This window comes from Amblyraja radiata, unplaced genomic scaffold, assembly GCF_010909765.2.
Source record: "Amblyraja radiata isolate CabotCenter1 unplaced genomic scaffold, sAmbRad1.1.pri S100, whole genome shotgun sequence".
NCBI lineage: Eukaryota > Metazoa > Chordata > Chondrichthyes > Rajiformes > Rajidae > Amblyraja > Amblyraja radiata.
The window spans coordinates 38,088-63,403 of NW_022630093.1; the positions used below are offsets into that span (position 1 = coordinate 38,088).

A 25,316-nucleotide genomic window follows, 5' to 3' on the forward strand; every position below is an offset into this window, starting at 1 on the left:
GGACAGCCATCATGCGGCCCCTGTTCCGGGTGCCTGGCGGGTAAGCCGCGGGACCTCGTGTGGTCCGAGGAGGTGGATGTGGCTTTCGAGGGTGCCAAGGCAGCCTTGGCTAACGCCACCATGTTGGTGCACCCGCGTGCTTCAGCCCCCACCGCTCTCACCGTCGACGCCTCGGTTGCTACTGTATGGGGGTGTTCTGGAACAGCTCGTTGTTGGCCGCTGGCAGCCGTTAGCCTTTTTCAGTCGTCAGCTGCGGCCTCCAGAATGCAACTACACCTTTTTCGACCGCACCGTAAGCGGTTGGCTGCCTGGGCCCACACCTGTGTCCCTTGTCAGACCTCCAAGGTCCAGCGACACATGCGGCCCCCCCGTACAGGAGTTTGCGCTCCCGAGGGTGGGTTCCTGCACATGCATGTCGACCTGGTGGCTCCCTTGTCACAGTCCCGTGGTATCACGCACCTGCTTACTATCGTGGACCGTTTCACGCGGTGGCCAGAGGCGATCCTGCTCTCTGATACCGCCACCGCGGGATAGCCAGGTTTGCGGTGCCCACCGACATTTCCACTGACCGAGGGGGCCCAGTTCACCTCTACCTTGTTGTCCGCCCTGGCCCAGCTCTACGGTGCCCAGTTGCATAGAAACATAGACAATAGGTGCAGGAGTAGAGGCCATTCGGCCCTACGAGCCTGCACCATTCGCCATTCAATATGATCTTGGCTGATCATCCAACTCAGTATCCTGTACCTGCCTTCCCTGATCCCTTGAGCCACAAGGGCCACATCTAACTGCCTCTTTAATATAGCCAAATGAACTGGCCTCAACTACCTTCTGCGGCAGAGAATTCCAGAGATTCCCCACTCTCTGTGTGAAAAAAGTTTTCCTCATCTCAGTCCTAAAAGATTTCCCCCTTATGCTTAAACTGTGACCCCTTGTTCTGGACTACCCCAACATCGGGAACAATCTTCCTACATCTAGCCTGTCCAACCCCTTAATAATTTTGTAAATTTCTATAAGATCCCCCCTCAATCTTCTAAATTCTAGTGAGTACAAACCGAGTCTATCCAGTCTTTCTTCATATGAAAGTCCTGACATCCCAGGAATATATACGATACGACTGCTTACCAACCGCAGGCAAATGGTCTGTTTGAAAGGTTCCACCGGCAACTTAAGTCGGCGGTGAAAACTCGACTTACAGGCCCGGACTGGGTGGACCAGTTGGCCTGGGTCCTGATTGGGATTCGCACCTCACCCAAGGAGGATTTGACTGCTTCCTTGCCGAGCTCGTGTACGGCTCGGCCCTGTGGGTGCCCGGGAATTTCTGCCCACCGCTCACGGTCAGGTCCCATCGGCCCCGGCGCTGCTGGAGGGCCTTCGAGAGCAGGTGAGCACGTTGGATCCCATTCCCACGTCCAGGTACGGTTGATCCGCGGTGCATGTGCCCGCGGTGTTACAACAGTGTGCATGTTTTCATCCGCAGGGACACTCACCGCTTGCCGTTACAACGGGTCGATGAAGGGCCATTCCGGGTGCTGCGAGCAGGAGTCGCCACGTTCACGGTGGACGTGGGAGGCCGGGAGTAGTTTGTCTCCGTCGGCCATCTCAAGCCCGCCCACGTGGATGTAGACAGCCCGGTGGTTTTTGCTGCGCCGCGACATAGAGGTCGTCCACCGCCGCCCGCCCGTACTGAGTACGCCCGTTTCCTCCAACCCTGTTCATTCTGCCCTGTTGCCTGTCTCTGGTTTTGTTCTGCAATGTTATGTCCGCCCCGTTGTCACAGACCCCGCGTCCTCCAGGCCCTGTTATACCGGTTCCTTCTGTACGTCCGCCTCGCCTTCATGGACCACATATTCTGATCGTTCGGTATGGGTCCCCGCTCGGTTCCGTAGCTCGGGTTCTGGAGGGGTCCCGTAGTGGCACCTGCTGGAGCTGGTAGGTAGTCGAACCCTGCGTCGGTTACCTTGGTCATGTTACTGTGGGAGGGGATTGATTTTTGCACGTTTTCTGGGCTGGCCCCTTTCATTATTTCGATCACCGTTGTGGTAATTGAGTTTGTATTAGCTGTCGTTCGATCCTTGTTGCTTTCACTGTTGCGCAGTGCTAGAGTTGCTGCCTTAAAGCATTAGAATCCTGGAATCGATCCTGATCTCGGATGCTGTCTGTTCAGAGTTAGTACGTTCTTCCTGTGACCGCGTGGTTTTCTCCAGGTGCACTGGTTTCCTCCCACATTCCAAAGAGTTGCAGGTTTGTAGGTTAATTGACTTCTGTGAATTTTCCTCAGAATTTAGAATTGAACATTCACGTGGACAAGCTTTTCCCATTGAGTGTAGGGAAGATTCAAACAAGAGGACATGACTTCAGAATTAAGGGACTGAAGTTTAGGGGTAACATGAGGGGGGACTTCTTTACTCAGAGAGTGGTAGCTGTGTGGAATGAGCTTCCGGTGGAGGTGGTGGAGGCAGGTTCAATGTTATCATTTAAAAATAAATTGGATATGTATATGGATGGGAAAGGAATGGAGGGTTATGCTCTGAGTGCAGTTAGATGGGACTAGGGGGAAATAATTGTTCGGCACGGACTTGTAGGGCCGAGATGGCTTGTTTCCGTGCTGTAATTATTATATGGTAATATGATAACTAGTGATCAATGGTTGGCAAGGACTCGGTGGGTAGAGGGGTTTGTTCCACCCTGTGTTACTAAATTCTCAATAAACTCTAAATGAATTGCTAAACCAAACTAGTTGAGCTTCCCCTCCCTTTGTGTCACCCACTTCACACTCTGATCCTGTAGCGCAGAATAAATCAAATGTTTGCAAGTTATTCACTGAACATGACTGATGGAATTTAATAAATGATTTAAAAAAACTGCAAGATGCTGAAAAACATTTATCCAAACAAAATTCTGAAAACACCAAGCAGGTCAGGCCGTATCAAGAGAGAAACAGTTATTGACCTTGCATCAGCTATATTTCTGTAGGAAGGTCAATGGTTTGAAATATTAACGGTGTTTCTCTCTCCTCTGATGAAACATGACTATTTCAAATACCTCCTAATTGTTTTAATAAACCATCCACAAAAACATCGTTGTATATTAATTCAAATGAAGATGCCAGCTGCTGATTATACCTGGCAATTACATATCCCAATAATTTAGGTTTGTGCCTCATAATTGTTTTACTCTATCTCCGATCATGTCTTGATTATATTAGGATGTGCAATGGAGTGCCTGAGGGAGACAGGTATGTGCATTCGCAAGGCACAGAGCCAAGGTCAGATATTATCCTGCTAATGGTCACATGTTCGCGCTGTATCTCTAAACTAAATTAAAGCAGGTTGTCAGACAAATGTTCAGGAGTCACATTAGTGGCAAACTGCGGGCCATCTGCTGAAGAAAAGCAAGAACACCATAAAGAAGAGTACAGGGATTAAAATTCATATGTGTAGGAGGGAATTGCAGATGCTGGTTTCTACCGAAGATGGACACAAAATGCTGGAGTAACTCATCGGGTCAGGCAGCATCTCTGGATAGAAGGAATGGATGATGTTTTGTGTCGAGACCCTTCTTCAGGCTGAGAGTTAGGGGGGAGAGGGAGACAGAAATAGGAAGTGTAAGATGTGAAAAGGAGACATGAAAGAAGATGGGAATCAAGGAAAATGTAGACTGGATCATTGTTAGCTAGAAGGTAACAACAAAGCATACAGAGAAGAAATGTAATCATGGGTTACTCCGACCAGTCTGACAGCCCCCTTGATTACATTTTATCTTTGTGTGCTTTGTACCACTGTGCCATCCCAAAAGTATAATTTGATGTAGTAAATGGATGAGTAAAGGATGAAATACATTACCCAGTCCCTCACTCTGATGTTTGCCGGGGCTTCACGGATAAGTGGTGGCTGGCAGCAAGGGATCTCATGCCCTGTTGCCCATTTCGGGCTCCTTCTGGTGAAGGTTGGCCTGGAGAACTCCATGGTCGTGGCACCGTTCTGATCCCAGTCTGACGAGAAGTCTATAGTACATAGCGGGAATATAGAATCAGGTGCTGGAGGAGGTTATTGAGCAGTATTATACCTGCATTTAAAAAATGATTGGACAGGTACATGGAAAAGCAAGGTCTGGAGGGACATGGGGCCAAATGGGATTGGCTTAGATGGGATATCTTGGTTTTAGTTTTAGTTTTAGAGATTCAGTGTGGAAACAGGCCCTTTGGTACGCCGAGTCCGTGCCAACCAACGTTCACCGGTGCACTAGTTCCATGTTACCCCACTTTCACATCCTGCACACTAGGGGCAATGTACAGAAGCTGATTACCCTATAAACTTGCGCATCTTTGTAATAATAATAATAATAATAATATATTTTATTGACATTGCACGTTAGTGCAACAAGATTTAATATGCAGCTCCACCAATGTACAAGAAAAGTAAAATAAATAAATAAGCTGTGTGAGGTGACCATCCGAAGGAGACTGTCCAGGGGGGTGGGTGGGGGGCACTCAGCAGGTCCGGTTCAGAGCCGCTATAGCTCTTGGAATAAAGCTGTTTCTGAGTCTGGAGGTTCGGGCGTAGAAGGCTTTGTAACGTCTGCCGGAGGGAAGTAGTTCGAACAGTCCGTTACAAGGGTGTGATGAGTCTTTATGGATGCTGACGGCCTTCCTGAGGCACCGTGTGTGGTAGATGCCCTCCAAGGCTGGTAGCTCTGTCCCAATGATCCTCTGCGCTTTGTGGATGACGCGCTGAAGAGCTCTCCTCTCCGCCTCCGTGCAGCTGAGATACCACACAGAGATGCCATACGTTAATATGCTCTCTGTGGCGCAGCGGTGTGTATGCGCTCTGTGGTCAGCAGCTGTTGGGGCAGACCAGTCTTTTTTAATATCCTCAGGAAGAACAGTAATTGCTGTGCCTTCTTGACCAGCGCAGCGGTGTCGGTGGACCATGTGAGGTCCTCTGAAATGTGAGTGCCCAGAAACTTAAAGCTGTACACTCTCTCCACACTTTCCCCGTAAATGGAGACTGGGGCGTATTGTCCATTATGGGACGTCCTGAAGTCAATAATCAGCTCCTTGGTCTTGGAGGTGTTTAGTGAGAAGTTGTTATGTGTGCAGTGGGAGGAAACTGGAGCAGGCGGTTGTTTGGTCCATGGAGTTGGATCAAAGGGCCTGGTTCCATGCTGTATGACCCCATCACTCCATAACTCATTCCCAGCATGCTCTTATAAACTAAAATACATATTAGCGATGAAGAAGCTTGAGATATTAAGAGAGGGAAGCCTTATTAGGGAAGAAGCCTTTATTAAGTTAGCACTTCCTCCCTAATCTACAAACGACAGTCAACTATTTAAACTAGGGATCCCCCTTTGAGATGGGAACAGGGGTTGTGTATTACATTCAGATGCCCAGCCACACTCGGGCATCTCCGGGAAGAACAGTTTGTCTTGTCTTACTTCTAAATTAATTTGCAACTCATGATCTGAAGGCTCATGCTTTAACGGCGCTTCTGTCCCCAATCAGGTGGAGGTGAATCAGTCGTTACCCAAGTTTATGGAAGGATCATTCAAAAGCCGGATTACAGAGGGGAAGAAGCTGTTCCTGTGTGCGCATATTCAAGATTCTGTACCTGCTGACGGATGGGGGCAGGGAGAAGGATAAATGGGTATGAGAATGAGTAGGATGGGATGTTTTTGATTATGGTGGCTGTTTTATCAAAGACTTATTCTAATCTGGTCATTCCTTCCCTATTAGTCCCTACTAGTATTTTACTTCAAAACTCTTGAAACATCACACCTCATTAATGTCCCTTTCCATATAACCATATACCCATATAACAATTACAGCACGGGAACAGGCCATCTCGACCCTTCTAGTCCATGCCGAACACGTATTCTCACCTAGTCCCATCTACCTGCACTCAGACCATAATCCTCCATTCCTTTCCCGTCCATATAACTATCCAATTTATTTTTAAATGATAAAATCTGCCTCCACCACCTTCACTGGAAGCTCATTCCACACAGCCACCACTCTCTGAGTAAAGAAGTTCCCCCTCATGTTACCCCTAAACTGCTGTCCCTTAATTCTCAAGTAACGTCCTCTTGCTTGAATCTTCCCTACTCTCAGCGGGAAAAGCTAATCCACGTCAACACTGTCTATCCCTCTCATCATTTTAAAGACCTCTATCAAGTCCCCCCTTAACCTTCTGCGCTCCAAAGAATAAAGCCCTAACTTGTTCAACCTTTCTCTGTAACTTAGTTGCTGAAACCCGGGCAACATTCTGGTAAATCTGCAACTTTCTAGTGAATCTATGTAATTTCCTATGTAATTTTCCAGAATGCTTCATTACAGTTTATATAAAATATGATATTTTGTTGTATGATTGATGCCTGCAGAATTTACACCTGCAAATCTTTTGCCAATTGTACATTGTTCCGTTTGTTCCATAAGAAATGCTATAAACTCAATTTATTCCCTTGACTTTTTTAAGTTTGTTTTCACTTTCGAATACATTCACGCATTGAAAAAAAAACCTGATGTGGAAACAAATGAATAATTCAAAGATTTAACTGTGAAATTATGAACCAAAGCTCAACAGTATCATTTTCAAGGTCAGAGCAAAAAATAAATTTGGCTTTGACAAAATATTATATGTTGTATGTTCATTAGATTATATTGCTTCAGCCAAGTTGAAATGTTGGATATGAAAAGTTGATTTTTCAAATTGCAAATTGTCTCTATTGGATAGAATAGTGTTAGTGTATGGGGATCGCTGGTCGGCGTGGACTCGGTCGACCGAAGGGCCTGCTTCCACTCGCTTTTTATTTTTATTTTTTTTACCCATACTTTTTATCTGTTGGAGAAAATCTATTTTTCAGACTTGTTTTTTGCCAGCCCATTATTCCAGCATATACAATCTTTATTTCAAGGTCTTGATCTCTCATCAATTGTAGTCACTGCAGGCCTGTGGGCCTGTAGACACTAGTCCCACAGGCCCGCGCGCAGCCCATATCACTCTAAACCTTATCAATCCACGTACCTGTCCAAATGTATTTTAAATGCTCTTAGAAACATAGAAACATAGAATATAGGTGCAGGAGTAGGCCATTCGGCCCTTCGAGCCTGCAATGCCATTTGATATGATCATGGCTGATAATCCAACTCAGTATCCCATCCCTGCCTTCTCTCCATACCCCCTGATCCCTTTAGCCACAATATCCACATCTAACTCCCTCTTAAATATAACCAATGAACTGGCCTCAACTACCTTCTGTGGCATAGAATTCCACAGATTCACCACTCTCTGTGTAAAAAATGATTTCCTCATCGGTCCTAAAAATCGACCCTCTCATCCTTAAACTGTGACCCCTAGTTCTGGACTTCCCCAACATTGGGAATAATCTTCCCGCATCTAGCCTGTCCAACCCCTTAAGAATTTTGTAAGTTTCGATAAGATCCCCCCTCAGTCTTCTGAATTCCAACGTGTACAAGCCGAGTCTATCCGGTCTCTCCTCATATGAAAGTCCTGCCATCCCAGGAATCAGTCTTATAGTGGCTGCCTCAACTACCTGCTCTGGCAGTGTGTTCCATATACCCATCACCCTCTGTGTAAAAAAGTAGCATCTCCCTGGAAGAGCGACATAGAATATGATTTCAATAAATAAATCTATTTACATGCATACAGTCATAGACTTATTTTTTCCTGTGGGAGGAGTGTCTGGGGGGGGGGGGTGATTGGCAGTCACCGAGGTACGTTGTTGAGTAGTGTGACAGCCGCAGGGAAGAAGCTGTTCCTGGACCTGCTGGTCCGGCAACGGAGAGACCTGTAGCGCCTCCCGGATGGTAGGAGGCTAAACAGTCCATGGTTGGGGTGAGAGCAGTCCTTGGCGAGGCTGAGCGCCCTCCGCAGACGACGCTTGCTTTGGACAGACTCAATGGAGGAGAGCGAGGAACAGGTGATGCGTTGGGCAATTTTTACCACCCTCTGCCGTGCTTTCCGGTCGGATACAGAGCAGTTGCCATACCATACTGTGATACAGTTGGTAAGGATGCTCTCGATGGTGCAGTGGTAGAAGTTCACCAGGATCTGAGGAGACAGATGGACCTTCTTCAGTCTCCTCAGGAAGAAGAGACGCTGGTGAGCCTTCTTGACCAGAGTTGAGGTATTGTGGGTCCAAGAGAGGTCATCGGAGATGTTGACCCCCAGGAACCTGAAGCTGGAAACATGTTCCACCTCCGTCCCGTTGATGTGGATGGGGGTGTGCGTGCCGCCCCTAGACTTCCTGTAGTCCACAATTACCTCCTTTGTCTTCTTGGCGTTAAGGGCCAGGTTGTTGTCAGCGCACCATGCTGCTAGGCGCTGGCCCTCCTCACTATAGGCCGACTAATCGTTGTTGCTGATGAGGCCAATCACCATTGTATCATATACATACTTGATGATGGTGTTAGTACCATATACAGGTGTGCAGTCATAGGTGAAGAGGGAGTAGAGGAGGGGGCTCAGCACAGAGCCCTGTGGGACGCCGGTGTTCGGGGTGTGCGTTGAAGAGGTGTGCTTGTCTAACCTAACAGACTGGGGTCTGTTGGTTAGAAAGTCCAGTATCCAGGGGAGACAGAACTAGAGATATAAAGAGATAAAAAGAACAAATGAATGAAAGGTATACAAAAGGACAAATCAAGGCCAGAGCAATGATTCAGGAAAGGTGGAGCCCACAATGATCTATTGTTTGCCGGTGGAGAAGGTGAGAATGAATGAACGTGCGAGTGAAATAGTGAAACCAAGTTGGACGACAGTGAAACATATTGGACGACTAGTGTGGGGGAGGGACGGAGAGAGAGGGAATGTGAGATTGAAAGCAAACTTATTTAACCTGCAATATCTCACAAAAATACTGTTTAATAATACTACTGCTTCTTCTCAGCTCTGGTTCCCTGTTGCAGCCATTAAAATGAGAAATTGCTGCATCCCCACGGATTCTATCCAGATCAGCCTAATCCCTGGGTTGAGTGGAACGTTATGCCCCTGTCCCACTTAGGAACCCTGAACAGGAACCTCTGGAGACTTTTTGCCCCACCCAAGGTTTCCGTGCGGTTCCCGGAGGTTTTTTTCAGTCTCGCTACCTGCTTCCACTATCTGCAACCTCCGGCAACCACCTGCAACCTCCGGGAACCGCAAGGAAACCTTGGGTGGGGCAAAAAGTCTCCATAGGTTTCCGTTCAGGTTTCCTAAGTGGGACAGGGGCTTAAGGCATTCGGGCCACACAGCTGAAGTCATTACATTGGAGTGCCAAGTCGATCCTGTTTTAGGGGTTGTGACATATAGTGCATTAAAACCTCAAACTGAATCACTGTTGAGATTGCACCAAGTAGCCAGCACTTCTGATTTCAATTCAGCGATTCAGCTGAAAAGTGGTCGTGACTTCCTAGCTACACAATTGGAGATCAATAATTGGTCTTTACTGAACTTTCCCTTGTACAGAATGTTATTCCCTTTATCCTGACATTGAAACATAGAAACATAGAAATTTGGTGCAGGAGTAGGCCATTCGGCCCTTCGAGATCGCACCGTCATTCAATATGATCATGGCTGATCATCCAACTCAGTATCATGTCTTCTCTCGATACCCCCTGATCCCATTAGCCACAAGGGCCACATCTAACTCTCTCTTAAATATAGCCAATGAACTGGCCTCAACTACCTTCTGTGGCAGAGAGTTCCAGAGATTTACTACTCTCTGTGTGAAAAATGTTTTTCTCATCTCGGTCCTAAAGAATGTCTTTCCTCAGATTAGGAGACCAAAACTGTATGCATTACTCCAGGTGTGGTCTCACCAAGACCCTGTACAACTGCAGTAGAACCTCCCTGCTCCTATACTCAAATCCTTTTGCTATGAATGCTGGATAGCACTCAACAAAAAAATCATTTCACATGACCTTTCACAAAGATCTGAGGCCATAGAATTTCAAAACTGAATCAATGACCTCTGCCACCAAAACAACGAATAAAACCGGAGGCAATTAAATTTGCTGCAACCTTAGCTATGCTCTCACTTCACTCTTGCATTCGGGAGAAGGTATCAGAGTCTGAAAACTGTGACCTCCAGGTTCAGGAACAGCTTCTTCTCAGCAACCATCGGGGTCTTGAACATTACATGAATTAGTAGGTTAACATATGATGAGTGCTTGTCGGCACTGGTCCAGTACATCCTGGAGTCTAGAAGAACGAGGGCGACCTCATTATACGTACAGAATAGTGAATGGCTTGGATAGAGTGGGTATGGAGAGGATGTTTCCACTAGTGGGAGAGTCTAGGACTAGAGGTCGTAGCCTCAGAATTTCTATAAGATCCCCCCTCAATCTTCTAAATTCTAGCGTGTACAAGCCGAGTCTATCCAGTCTTTCTTCATATGAAAGACCTGACATCCCAGGAATCAGTCTGGTGAACCTTCTATCACTTATGACCTGAGTCCGGGGTTCAGCCGCAGGCCAGCGGCTGCGTCCGCTGGACTGAAGGGCGGCAGCTTCGAACACCCCGGGCCGCGGTGTTTAAACCGGCCCTTTCGCGGGGTTCGGTGAGCCGCGGGACTGATTGTACCATCGCCCGGTGGGGTATCGCCTCAGCGCAGAAGGAGAAGAGCAGGGAAGAGACTGCAGCCCTAAGATTTTTGCCTCCACAACAGTGAGGTGGTGCTTGGTGGACTCACTGTGGTGGATGTTAATATGTGTTTATTGTTGTTTATTATTGTAGTATTGTATGTATGACTGCAGGCACGAAATTTCGTTCAGACCCAAAGGTCTGAATGACAATAAAGGAAATTCAATTCAATTCAATTCAATTCAATGACCTTAAATTCCAACTAAACTACAAGCTACGAACTGTTTTGGTGGCGTTTGGGACTTTGGGCTTTTGTTGTGCGCTAATATATTTATTTTTTAATTTATTGAACTTTAATTTTTGTTTATTATGTCTATGAGTACTATATTTACAGACCCGTTATTGATTTGATTTGATTCAACTTTACTGTCATTGTGCAAAGTACAGACACAACAAAAAGCTTTTTTTTACCATACGAATAAAATAAATAAGAACACAGAACACGATAGTCTTGGTTCTTGGTTTCTTGGTCCACTGTCCTCTTTTTTTGGGTTTTTTAATCAAAAATATTTATTCAAATAATAAAATAGTATTTACAATACAATAAAACAAAACAGCACCATAATACAAGACGAACACATATGCTAAGCAACTGCTAAACAACTATATTGCAATCCTTGTCCAGGATACATTCAAACCCCCTCGGGGCCCAGCGGTCGCGGAACTCCCTCAGGTGCCCGTAGGCAGGGCGTATTCCGTTTTCATCCGCACCCGGGTACGGACGTATACCCGGAAAAGGGGCAGGCAGCCGGCTCGGGTAGAGCCCTCCACTGTCTGGCGCCTTGACTCACGGATGGCCAGCTTGGCCAGGCCCAGGAGCAACCCAACCAGGACATCTTCAGCCCTACCCTCTCCCCTACGCACAGGGTGTCCAAAGATGAGGATGGTGGGTGAAAAATGCAGCCAGAAGGCAAGGAGCAGCCCCTTTAGATATTCAAACAGTGGCTGCAGCCTCACGCACTCCATGTACACGTGGTACACAGACTCTTCCAATCCGAAAAAGTGGCAGGCGGCTGGCGAGTCTGTGAACCGCGAGAGAAACAGTTTGCAGGGAACACCTCGGTGCAATACCCTCCACCCCATGTCCCCAATGTAGAGGGGGAGAATCCCTGCGTAGAGGGACCCCCACCGGGGGCCCCCCTCGCGACCGGAAGGCAACACCGACCGCCACTTGGTGTCCGGACGGTGGACCAGGGCGAGGAAGTGCAGGGTGTGGAGGAGGAGCCTGTACAGGACACGCCTCCCTGCCTCTCGCAGGGAGACGATGCGTGTCGAGGAAAGGCGGCTCAAATTGTGTGGGACCGGCTCCCGGGATGGATTACGGCGCCTGGGTCCGATGAGTACTTCCGGCTGAGCGGGGGCTTGCTCAACCACAAGTACTCCACACGTTTGAGCCCCCAGACACCCGATGGGGCGGTACAAGGACCGGCTGCTCTCATGACCGGGCTGTTACCCTCTGCCTGCGGAGGTGGGGCCCGGTCAACGGCAACCAGGTTCCAGACTCTCAACAAGTCCCTGTAGAAGCCAGGCATCCCCATCAGGACCGCACGACTGACGCCCACCATCGGGATCCGCATACCTCCTTGAAGGCAGCGGCTCCGTTGGAAAAAGTGCGTTGCCAGCACGTGCCACATGGGAGGATGCCCTGAGTACAGGTATCTCTGCAAGGTCCTGAGGCGGAGAGCCGCCAACTTGGTGCGAAAGCACACCAGCGACTGACTGCCCTCCTCGATCGGGTGACTCAGGACCGCTGCAGAGACCCAGTGCTTCCCGTTGCCCCAGAAGAAGTCCACCAACTTCTTCTGGATGATCCCAGCCAAGGTGGCTGATGGGACTAACGTGGTCAATCTGTACCAGAGCATGGAGGCCACGAGTTGGTTAATGACCAACACCCTGCCCCGGTAGGAAAGCACTATGAGGAGACCCGCCCAGCGCCTCCTGTCAGACTGGTCTCCGCACCGGGGCTCAGGTAGACTCCCAGGTAGAGGAGGTGCGTGGTGCTCCACGTGAAAGACCTCATCTCCTTCGGGAGTGAGTCCACCTGCCAAGGACACACCAAGAGTCCAGAACATTTCCCCCAGTTGATCCTGGCAGATGAGGCGGCCGTGAAGACTCGTTGGCACTCGCACATTATCTGCAGGTCGACGGGGTCAGTGAACATGAGGAGCACGTCATCGGCGTAGTCCGAGAGGACCACCTCCATTTCCGGCTCGCGTAGAACCATGCCCGTCAACTTCTTCTTTGTGTATATCTTTAGCATGAAATTTATCTTGGTAAATAATGAATGAGGGACTCCTATTCCTAATGAATGAAGCAACACCCTAGCAATAATGTCACCAGTTTTAATATTCATTCAAGGGATGTGGGCTTTGCAGACAGAGGCAGAAATGTATTGTCCTTGTTTTGCTTGGGAAGGTGGCGGTTAGCTTCCTTTTAAAAACTGATGCAGTTCTTCGCGTGTGGATATTCTCTCAGTGCTGTCAGGAGGGAGTTCCAGCATTTTAACTCAGTGACTCAGTTTAATCTAGCATCACAGAGGGTGTAAAGCTGATGCTGGATTCCCAAAAGGTTAATTTAGACTTTGGACTTTGGAGATACCTTTGCCTACCGAGTCTGCGCTGACCAGCGATCATCCCGTAACATTACCTACACACACGAAGGACAATTTATTTCTGCAACTTACCAAAACCAATTATCCTGTAAACCTGTACGTATTTGGAGTGTGGGAGGAAACTGGAGCACCCGGAGAAAATCAACGATGTCACAGGGAGAACGTACAAGCTCCATTCAGACAGCACCCGTAGTCAGGCTCGAACCTGGGTCTCTGGGGCTGTAAGGCAGCAACATTACCGCTGCACCATTGTGCTGCCCTGTGCTGTCTAAGGCAAAGATCCTATAGCAAGATAGCTTACTCCTGCGAAATGCAATGGGCTGACGTGTAGTACGCTACGGAGGGGATCCTGGGCATTTATCTCCGCCCATTTTAGTAACCGGAGCCTACCTGACCCGATCCGACTCGCAGTGTGATCAATGTTGCGGGGCAACAGTTTGTGTGTGTGTGATATAGAGTTAGATTCATAATTCATAAGTGATCGGCACGGACTAGAAGGGTCGAGGTGGCCTGTTTCTGTGCTGTAATTGTTATATGGTTATATAGTGCGTGTAGAATAGTGTTAATGTGTGTGGATCGCTAGTCGGTTCGGACATGATGGGCCGAAGGGCCTGTCTCTGCGCTGTATCTCTAAACTAAATTAAACCCAGTGGCATGGACATTGAATTCTCTAATTTTAATAACTTCCTCATACTCCCCCCCCCCCCACGACCCCACGCACCCTCCCCTCCCTCCTTGCCCCCTCCCTCCTGCCTTGTCGTTTTACCAGTTCCACAGTTCTCCACATTGTTTCTCTTGAGATCACTGCTTCACTAGAGAACAATGGTCTTACCAGGCAAAGCCCTGCCTGAGGTCATATGTGGCTGGCCCTTTTTGGTTCCGGTCTTTTCTTGTCTCCAGCTCTTCACCTCCCCCCTCCCTCCCCCAACCCATGTGAAGACAGGTCCTGACCCGAACGTCACCCATCCTTTGTCTCCAGAGATGCTGCCTGACCTGTTGAGAGAGGGAGGGAGAGGGAGGGAGAGAGAGGGAGATAGAGAGGGAGAGAGAGAGAGAGAGGGAGAGAGAGGGAGAGAGTGAGGAAGAGAGTGAGGGAGAGGGGGGAGAGAGTGGATGAGAGAGAGGGCGAGAGAGGGGGCAGAGATAAAGAGAGGTGGAGAGAGGGGGAGAGAGAGGGAAAGAGTGATAGGGAGTGAGAGATGGAGAGGGAGAGAGAGGGAGAGAGAGGGAGAGAGAGAGACTGGATACTCGGCTTGTACTCGCTAGATTTTAGAAGATTGGGGGGGGGGGATCTTACAGAAACGTACAACATTCTTAAGGGGTTGGACAGGCTAGATGTAGGACGATTTTTCTCGATGTTGGGGAAGTCCAGAACTAGGGGTCACACCGGATAAGAGGGAAGCTTTTAGGACCGAGGTGAGAAAAATCATTTTTTAAACGGAGAGTGGTAAATCTGTGGAATTCTCTGCCACAGAAGGTAGTTGAGACCACAGTTCATTGGCTATATTTAAAAATGAGTTAGATGTGGCCCTTGTGGCGAAAGGGATCAGGGTGTATGGAGAGAAGGCAGGTACAGGATACTGAGTTGGATGATCAGCCACGATCATATTGAATGGCGGTGCAGGCTCGAAGGGCCGAATGGCCTCTACTCCTGCACCTATTGTCTATTGTTCTATGTTTCTATGACTGCTGGTGAGGAATTTCACTGCACCCCCAGTGTGTTTGTGACAATAAACTGATCACAATGCAAATCTGACATCTGGTCACATAACCCTCTCACTGCCCTCTGTTGGAGAGCAGTAGAACTGGCGGATCAAGTGAGATGACAAACAGCGGCGTGGGAGAGTTTCGGCTCGATCGGATGGAAGATGGTGGAGTTGGGGATTGTGTTCCCGGCCTGCGCTGGGAGCGACGGTGATTAAAGCTGACACTCAGTGCCCCAGAATCCCAGGTTCAATTCCCACCTTACCTATATTACTAAATCTCTGATCTTGACCGATTTTGGCCCACTGTGCATCGATTTCCGACAGAATACCGCCACCTACGGCCGTCATTTTTGACCACCTTGCTCAGAGCCCCTCTCCGCCCTAAGAGTGCGGAGAATTTTTCCCATCGATGACAAATCAGAGAGATATTAACGTTTTTTTCCATTAAACACCATTCTCTCTGCTGCCCCTGCTTTGGTTTAAAGTTGAAAGGCACTACTTACTGCAAATGGTGGCTTCGGTGTTTTGGCTTGAAGTTGAAAGGCACTGACTGCAAATGGTGGCGTGTGATTTCCTTGAACTTGAAAGGCACTATTTATTGCATATGGTGGATTGGGAGCTTTGGTTTAAAGTTGAAAGGCACTACTTACTGCTAATGGTGGCTTGGGAGCTTTGGCTTGATGTTGAAAGTCAATACTTACTGCAAATGGTGGCTTGAGTGATTTGGTTTGAAGTTGATGGGCACTACTTACTGCAAATGGTGGCTTGGGTGCTTTGGCTTGAAGTTGAAGGTCACTACTTACTGCAAATGGTGGCTTGGGTGCTTTGGCTTGAAGTTTAAAAAAAATTACCATTCTCTGCTTGAGGGAGGGGGAGGGAATATAAAACCAGGAAGGGATGTGCCTCACTCAGTCTCTGCAAGGTGGATGAGGCAAAGGGTCACGTCTCTATGAGCTCTGAATATCACTGAACAAATGTCTACACAACTGTGAGTACCCTTAATGTGGTTTGAAAATGAAAATATGGTTTGTTTGAAGTAAAAAGGCACTACCTGCAAATGGTTGTTTGGTTGCTTTGACTTGAAGTTGAAAGGCACCACTTCCTATAAATGGTGGCTTGGGTGCTTTGACTTGATATTGAAAGGCACTACTTACTGCAAATGGTGGCTTGGGATCTTTGGCTTGAAGTTGAAAGGCATTAGTTACTGCAAATGGTGGTTCCATTCGGACTGTAAATGCCTATCTCACCAGGGACTAACTACTGAACGTTACCCCTTCCATTATTAATAATGTAAAATAATATGTGTGGTTATGATTGTGTTTATAGTTTGTTTGGTTGTTTGTCTTTTTGCACATAGTCCGCGAGCATTGCCACTTTTCATTTCACTGCACATCTCGTATATGTATGTGACAAATAAACTTGACTTGACTTGACTTGACTTGACTTTGGGTGTTTTGGCTTGAAGTTGAAAGGCACTACACTGCAAATGGTAGCTTGGGTGCTTTGCTTGTAGTTGAAAGGCACTACTTACTGCAAATGGTGGCATAAGAGCTTTGGATTGAAGTTTAAAGGCACTACTTACTGCAAATGGTGGCGGGTGATTTGCTTGAAGTTGAAAGTCACTACTGCAAATGCTGGCTTGGGTGCTTTGGCTTGAAGTTGAAGGTCACTACTTACTGTAAATGGTGGCCTGGGTGCTTTGGCTTGAAGTTGAAAGGCACTACTTACTGCAAATGGTGGCTTGCTTGCTTTGGCTTGAAGTTTAAAAAAAATTTATCTCTGCGGCACCTGCTTGAGGGAGGGGGAGGGAATCTAAAACCATGAAGTGGTGTGCCTCACTCAGTCTCTGCAGGGTGGATGAAGCAAAGGGTCACGTCTCTATGAGCTCTGAATAACACTGAACAAATGTCTAAACCACTGTGAGTACCCTTAATGTGTTTTGAAAATGAAAATATGGGTTGTTTGAAGTAAAAAGGCACTGCCTGCAAATGGTTGTTTGGGTGCTTTGACTTGAAGTTGAAAGGCACTACTTACTGCAAATGGTGGCATGGGTGCTTTGGCCTGAAGTTGAAAGGCACTATGTTGGCTTGGGTGCTTTAGCTTGAAGTTCAAAGGCACTACTTACTGTAAATGGTGGCTTGGGTTCTTTGGCTTGAAGTTGAAAGTCACGACTTACTGCTAATGGTGGCTTGGGTGCTTTGGCTTGAAGTTGAAAGGCACTCTTTACTGCAAATGGTGGCATGAAGTTGAAAGGCAATACTTACTGCAAATGGTGGCTTGGGTGCTTCGGCTTTTAGTTGAAAAGCACTACTTACTGCAAATGGTGGCTTGGCTGCTTTGGCTTGAGGTTGAACAGCACTACTTACAGCAAATGGTGGTTTGGGTGCTTTGGCTTGAAGTTGAAAGGCACTCATTATTGCAAATGGGGGCATGAAGTTGAAAGGAACTACTTACTGCAAATGGTGGCTTGGGTGCTTTGGCATGAGGTTGAAAGGGAATACTTACTGCAAATGGTGGCTTGGGTGCTTCGGCTTTAAGTTGAAAGGCACTACTTACTGCAAATAGTAGCATGAAGTTGAAAGACGCTACTTACTGATAATGGTGGCTTGGGTGCTTTGGCTTGAAGTTGAAAGGCACTATTGACTGCAAATGGTGGCATGAAGTTGAAAGTCACTACTTACTGCAAATGGTTGCTTGGGTGCTTTGGCTTGATGTTGAAAGGCACAACTTACTGCTAATGGTGGCTTGGGTGCTTTGGCTTGAAGTTGAAAGTCACTACTTACTGCTAATGGTGGCTTGGGTGCTTTGGCTTGAAGTTGAAAGGCACTCATTACTGCAAATGGGGGCATGAAGTTGAAAGGGACTACTTACTGCAAATGGTGGCCTGGGTGCTTTGGCATGAGGTTGAAAGGGAATACTTACTGCAAATGGTGGCTTGGGTGCTTCGGCTTTAAGTTGAAAGGCACTCATTACTGCAAATGGGGGCATGAAGTTGAAAGGGACTACTTACTGCAAATGGTTGCTTGGGTGCTTTGGCATGAGGTTGAAAGGGAATACTTACTGCAAATGGTGGCTTGGGTGCTTCGGCTTTAAGTTGAAAGGCAAAACCAGTTCGGCTTTAAGTTGAAAGGCAAAACCAGCAACACCAAGGAACTGATTGTGGACTTTGGAAGGAGTAGGAGGGTGACCCACAACCCCATTTATATAAACGGGTCGATGGTTGAAAGGGTCAAGAACTTCAAATTCCTGGGCGTGCACATCTCTGAAGATCTTTCCTGGTCCGAGAACGCTAACGCAATTATCAAAACAGCTCATCAGCGCCTCTACTTCCTGATAAGATTACGGAGAGTCGGTTTGTCAAGGAAGACTCTCTCTAACTTCTACAGGTGCACAGTAGAGAGTATACTGACCGGTTGCATCGTGGCTTGGTTCGGCAACTTGAGTGCCCTGGAGAGGAAAAGACTACAAAAATAGTAAACACTGCCCAGTCCATCATCGGCTCTGCCCTTCCTTCCATCGAGGGGATTTATGGCAGTCCCTGCCTCAAAAAGGCTGGCCGTATCATCAAAGACCCACACCATCCTGGCCACACACTCATCTCCCTGCTACCTTCGGTTAGAAGGTACAGGAGTCTGAAGACTGCAACAACCAGGTTCAGGAATAGCTACTCCCCCACAGCCATCAGGCTCTTAAACCTGTCTCGGACAAAACTCTGATAATTAATAACCACTTTCTGTTATTTGCACTTTATCAGTTTATTTATTCATGTGTGTATATATTGATATCATGGTACACATTTGTACATTTATCTGTTTTGGGCACATTTATCTGTTTTGTAGTAAATACCTACTATTTTCTGTGTGCTTAAGCAAAGCAAGAATGTTATTGTCCTATACAGGGACACATGACAATAAACTCCCTTGAACTTGAACTTGAAAGGCACTACTTACTGCAAATGGTGACTTGGCTGCTTTGGCTTGAAGTTGAACGGCACTACTTACTGCAAATGGTGGCTTGGGTGCTTTGACTTGAGGTTGAAAGGCACTACTTACTGCAAATGGTGGCTTGGGTGCTTTGCTTGAAGTTGAAAGGCACTACTTACTGCAAATGGTGGCTTGGGTGCTTTGGCTAGAAGTTGAAAGGCACCACACTGCAAATTGTGGCATGAAGTTGAAAGACGCTACTTACTGACAATGGTGGCTTGGGTGCTTTAGCTTGAAGTTGAAAGGCACTACTTACTGCAAATGGTGGTTTGGGCGCTATGGCTTGAAGTTAATAGGCACTACTTACTGCAAATGGTGGCTTGTGTGCTTTGGCTTGAAGTTGAAAGGCACTACTTACTGAAAATGGTGGCATGAAGTTGAAAGGCACTACTTACTGAAAATGGTTGCATGGTTGAAAGGCACTACTTATTGCAAATGGCGGCTTGGGTGATTTGGCTTGAAGTTAAAAGGTACTACTGCAAATGCACTTACTTTCTGTTTGCACTGTATATCGATTTTAGATAAAACGCTAACACGTACGGCTGTGATTTTTGGCCATCTTACTCAGTCCCACCTCCGCTGAGCAGGTGCAGGGAATTCTTCCCATCAATTAAAAATAAGTGTTATTAGTGTTTATAAAATGTTGAGAATCTCTATCCTGTCAATCACGCCCTGAAAGCCAGTCATTTTCCGGCGGGTGGGGTTATATAACCCAGAAGTGTGGGTGTAGCTCAGTCTCTGCATGATGGGAGAGTGTGAGGTCATGACTCTGTCTGAGCTGTGAATCAAATGAACACACTGAATGTCAACTGAACAGTGAGTTTGGTGTTTTGTGTGGTTTCATGGTGGTGTCACCCTGCATGAAATGGTATGAAGCAGCATTTGAATTTGATGGCCTTGGACCCTGCTGGAAGTGGTATGAAACTGCACTGAATTTGGTGGCCTTGCACCCTGTTGAAAGAGGTATGAAACCGCACTTGAATTTGGTATCCTTGGATCCAGCTTGAAGTGATATGCAACCGCACTTGAATTCAATGGCCTTGCACCCTGCTTGAAGTGGTTGGAAACTGCACTTGGATTCAGCGGCCTTGCACCCTGCTCATAGTGGTAAGTAACTGCACTTGAATTTGGTGTCCTTGCACTCTGCTTGAAATGGTAGGAACATGGATTTGAATTTGGTGGCCTTGCACCCTGCTTGAAATGGAATTTCAAGGAAAAGTCATGAGTCAACTGCCAGCCCACCAGCCGTGAGGGAGCTGCCAGCAGATCAGGCTTGAGGGACTGAGCTGCCACCTCAAGAACCCATACCAGCACTCCAGAACCCCCCCCCCCCCCACTTAGTCTAGCATAATCATATAACCATATAACAATGACAGCACGGAAACAGGCCAACTCGGCCCTTCTAGTCCGTGCCGAACACTTATTCTCTCCTAGTCCCATCTACCTGCACTCAGACCATAACCCGCCATTCCTTTCCCGTCCATAGACCTATCCAATTTACTTTTAAATGAAAAAATCGAACCTGCCTCCACCACTTCCTCTGGAAGCCCATTCCACACAGCTACCATTCTCTGAATAAAGAAGTTCCCCCTCATGTTACCCCTAAACTTATGTCCCTTAATTCTCAGGTCATGACCTCTTGTTTGAATCTTCCCTACTTTCTCTGTAACTTAGTTGCTGAAACCCAGGCAATATTCTAGTAAATATCCTCTGCACTCTCTCTATTTTATTGACATATTTCCTATAATTAGACGACCAAAATTGTACACCATACTCCAGAATTATTCTCACCAATGCCTTGTACAATTTTAACATTACATCCCAACTTCTATACTCAATGCTCTGATTAATAAAGGCCAACACATCAAACCCAGGCAACATTCTAGTAAATCTTCTCTGTACCCTTATCCTTATCTTTAATAAATTTAAAAAATAATTTTAATTCAGCAAAATGGCACCACGTAAAATTACTGACTTCCTCAGCAAAATACCGATTTTCGGGCACTGGAATATTAAAATGCTCGGAAAAAAACTGGCACCTCTGAGTGTATCATGATATCTCTAAGTTACAGAGAAAGGTTGAACAAGTTAGGTCTTTATTCTTTGGAGCGCAGAAGGTTACGGTGGGACTTGATAGAGGTCTTTAAAATGATGAGAGGAATAGACAGAGTTTACGTGGATAAGCTTTTCCCATTGAGAGTAGGGAAAATTCAAACAAGAGGACATGATTTAATAATTAAGGGACAGAAGTTTAGGGGTAACCTGAGGGGGGGACTTCTTCACTCAGAAAGTGGTAGCTGTGTGGAATGAGCTTCCAGTGGAAGGGGTGGAGGCAGGTTCGATTTTATAATAGTAAGATTAAACGAGAATTTACCAGTTTGAAGTTTGATCTTTATTTTATGAGGAGTAACGTTGAGGGATTACGTGAAGAACCCGCCAGGACGCATGCGTATTTCATCAAAGCAGTGGTGTGAAATCGCGAATAACAGTAATGAACTGAACATAGTAAGATTAGAGAAATATGATACCAGTTGAACTTTATGATCGATGGTGGGAGCGAAGATCAAACTTCAAACTGGTAATTTCTCCTTTAATCTTACTATTTTACTTCGAAGTCACGTGAGTGACTGCGTGATGATTTTAAATCTCTGTGATTTCATGCCGTATAAACGAGTCCATGCCTCACGTCTGCCTTAATTGACCAAGGGAGGAATTGTGTTAACGTATTCAAAAATGAATCCGACCTTGAAAACCCATGATGAACTTGTTAACTAACAAGATGGCGTCGCGTGCACAACGCGAGGCTCTGCGTCTCCGTAGTTTTTGTAATTTAGTTATTTTCCTATTAATCATTACCTTGGTTTTCGCCCGGAGCACCCGAGCGAAGACTCTATACGGCCGTCAGGAGCTATTGGAGCTCGGCCGTCTCTGCGTAACGAGCCCCAGAAGCGATTTTCAACTGCCGCCGGAGATCGCCAGGACACCGTGGTCTAGCGGGCCAGCTTCCCCGACAGGAAGTGCCCGGAGGCGGCGCAGGGACCGCAAACAAAGACGTGGGAAGCGGGGAGGCCATCGAGCTAGGCTGAAATTAAATCCTCACCAGCCAGCTCTGCCCAGCATTTTCCTCGCGAATATCCGGTCCCTGGTGAGTAAAATCGACGAAGTAAGTCTGCGGATCACCACACACAGAAGGATCGCCGACTGCAACGCAATGGTCCTCACCGAAACATGGCTCAACGACAACATCCCTGACAACGCCATCGAGCTGGAGGGGCGCACTGTCTTCAGGGCCGACAGATCAGTGGAGGACACCGGTAAGACCAAGGGCGGCGGACTGTGCATTTATGTGAATAACACATGGTGCACGGACGTTGTTAGGATTGGTAGTCACTGCTCTGCTGACCTGGAATACCTGATGTTAAAGTGCAGGCCCTTCTATTTGCCCAGATAATTCACATCGACTGTTATCACTGCAGTCTATGTACCCCCGGACGCTAATGCCAGGCTAGCAATGGAAGAGCTGCAAGCTGCTATCAGCAAACATCTATCTGCTCACCCAGAGGGGGCATTTATTGTTGCGGGTGTTTCCAATCACTCCGACCTTAAAACTGTACTCCCCAGGTTCCATCAGCATGTTTCCTGCCCAACCAGAGGAAACAATATTCTGGACTTAGTTTATACTAATATTACTGAAGCCTACAAAGCCCTCCCCCTCCCCCACCTTGGTCAGTCTGACCACCTCTCTCTGTTCCTGCTCCCCAAATACACACCTCTGATCAGACGTGTGAAACCTACCATGAGGACAGTGAATGTTTGGCCTGAGGGGGCTGTCTCTGTTTTACAGCAGCTGTTTCAGCAGACAGACTGGAGTCTGTTGGCTACTCAGTCCACCTTCAATTCACAAGTGGACATCAACTCATACACCTCAACAGTTATGGACTATATAAAATTCTGCACCGATAATGTCACTACCCACAAAGAGATAAAGACCTTCCCTAACCAGAAGCCGTGGATGAACAGGGAGGTCAGACTCCTACTGAAGGCTCGCGATGCCGCTTTCAGATCTGGCAACGCTGAGGGATACAGCTCATCCAGGGCCAATCTGAAAATGGGAATTAGGAATGCTAAACTCAATCACAAACGGCGGATTGAGGAGCACTTCCAAAACAACTCTGACCCCAGGCGCATGTGGCAAGGAATCAAATCCCTTGCCGATTACCAGAAAGTTAACACCCCTCCCCCAGACAACGCCACCCTTCCTGACGAGCTAAACCATTCCTATGCTCGCTTTGACCGGGGCAACAAAACCCCAGCCATCAAAGTTGCTCCACCCCCGAATGAACAACCCCTCAGTCTCTACACCTCTGCTGTACAAGATGCACTGAGCAAGGTGAATGAGCGCAAAGCTGCCGGCCCCGATGGCATCCCTGGCCGGGTGCTTAGGGCATGTGCTGGACAACTATCCCCAGTCTTCACCGACATTTTCAATCTCTCACTGGCCAAGAGTGTTGTCCCCACTTGCCTCAAGACATCAACCATCGTGCCAGTGCCCAAACAGTCAGCCACAGGGAGTCTCAACGATTTCCGCCAAGTGGCACTCACCCCTGTCATTGCTAAGTGCTTTTAGCGGCTGATCTTGGCTCACCTCAAAGCCAGCCTCCCCCCCACACTGGACCCCCATCAGTTTGCCTACCGGGCCAACAGGTCTACAGAGGACGCCATATCAGCGGCTCTACACTCTGCCCTGACCCACCTGGACAACAACAACTCCTACATCAGGTTGCTGTTCATTGATTTCAGCTCTGCCTTTAACACTGTCATCCCCGCCAGCTTGATTACCAAACTCAGCGGACTTGCCATCTCCACCTCCCTCTGCAACTGGACACTGGATTTCCTCACCAACAGACCACAGTCTGTTAGGGTCAACAACCTCACCTCCTCCACTATAACACTGAACACCGGCGTGCCACAGGGCTGTGTGCTCAGCCCTCTCCTCTACTCCCTCTTCACCCACGACTGCATCCCTAAGTACGGATCCAACGCCATCATTAAGTTTGCTGACGACACCACGGTGGTAGGACTGATCAGTGACAACGATGAGTCAGCCTACAGAGAGGAGGTCCAGCACCTGACAACCTGGTGTGCCAACAATAACCCTGTCCTCAACTCCAAGAAGACGAAGGAAATTATTGTCGACTTCAGGAAGGTCAGAGGAGGCAGTCATACCCCCATCCATATAAACGGGACTGAGGTGGAGCGCGTCTCCAGCTACAAATTCCTCGGGGTACATATCTCGGAGGATTTGTCCTGGTCCCTCAACACCTCCAAGCTGATCAAAAAGGCACAGCAGCGCCTTTACTTCCTGAGGAGGCACCAGAAAGCCCACATGTCCCCCCCAGATCCTGACCAACTTCTACCGCTGTACCATCGAGAGCATCCTGACCACCTGCTTCACGGTATGGTACAGCAGCTGCACTGTTGCGGACAGGAAGGCACTACAACGGGTGGTGAAAATCGCGCAGCACATCATCGGTGCCCCGCTCCCTGCCATGGATGCCCTCCACCGAAAACGGTGTCTGAGACGGGCTGGGAAGAGCATTAAAGACCCCTCCCACCCCAACCATGGACTGTTTGCCCTCCTCCCATCAGGGAGGCGGTACAGGAGCCTCAGGTCTCGTACCAGCAGGATGAGGAACAGCTTCTACAATTATACCATCACATTGCTGAACTCGGAGTCCCGCCGATAGATTCCTCCGGTCCCTCCGTCCCCATTGTTTAATTATTCTGTGTTTTTGATTATTCTGTATCTTCTTTTTTTAATTTCTCTATGCACTACTACTACGGACTGACGCAAAACTGCATTTCGTTGTACCCATACTTAGTATTTGTGCAATGACATTAAAGTTGAATTGAATTGAATTGAATTGAATTGAACAAAATAGTAAAATTAAACGAGAACTTACCAGTTTGAAGTTTGATCTGTATTTTATGAGGAGTTACATGAGGGATTACGTGAAGAACCCGCTCAGCGCGTATGCGCGACATACTTCCAAGCAGCGGTGTGGAATCACAGATAGACACAGTTATTGAAGTAAACATAGTAAAGAAAAGGAGACATCAGTTATCAGTTTGACCTATATTATGAGGGTGGGAGCGGAGGGCACGTAATCCCTCATCGTAACTCATAAAATACAGATCAAACTTCAAACTGGTAAGTTCTCGTTTAATCTTACTATTTTACTTCGGAGTCACATGAATGACTACGTGAAGACTTCAAAGCTCTGTGATTTCAAACCGTGTAACAGTTTTATTTCACTCACTGCCGAAGTTCTTGAGGGAGGAAGTGTGTTATCGTAACCAACCAATGAATCTGTTTTTC

The 25,316-nt window shown here is 47.4% G+C and overlaps 1 protein-coding gene across 1 annotated transcript in view; it reads right to left on the reverse strand.

The window, feature by feature from the left end:
• Positions 1 to 1,771: 1,771 nt before the first annotated feature.
• The window catches only part of LOC116969079 (extensin-like), a 46,829-nt gene continuing 23,284 nt past the window's right edge, over positions 1,772 to 25,316 (reverse strand). The window contains exon 5 of the mRNA XM_033016026.1: positions 1,772 to 1,970. Coding sequence (XP_032871917.1) covers positions 1,772 to 1,970 — 199 coding nt within the window. The remainder of the gene's footprint in view (positions 1,971 to 25,316) is intronic.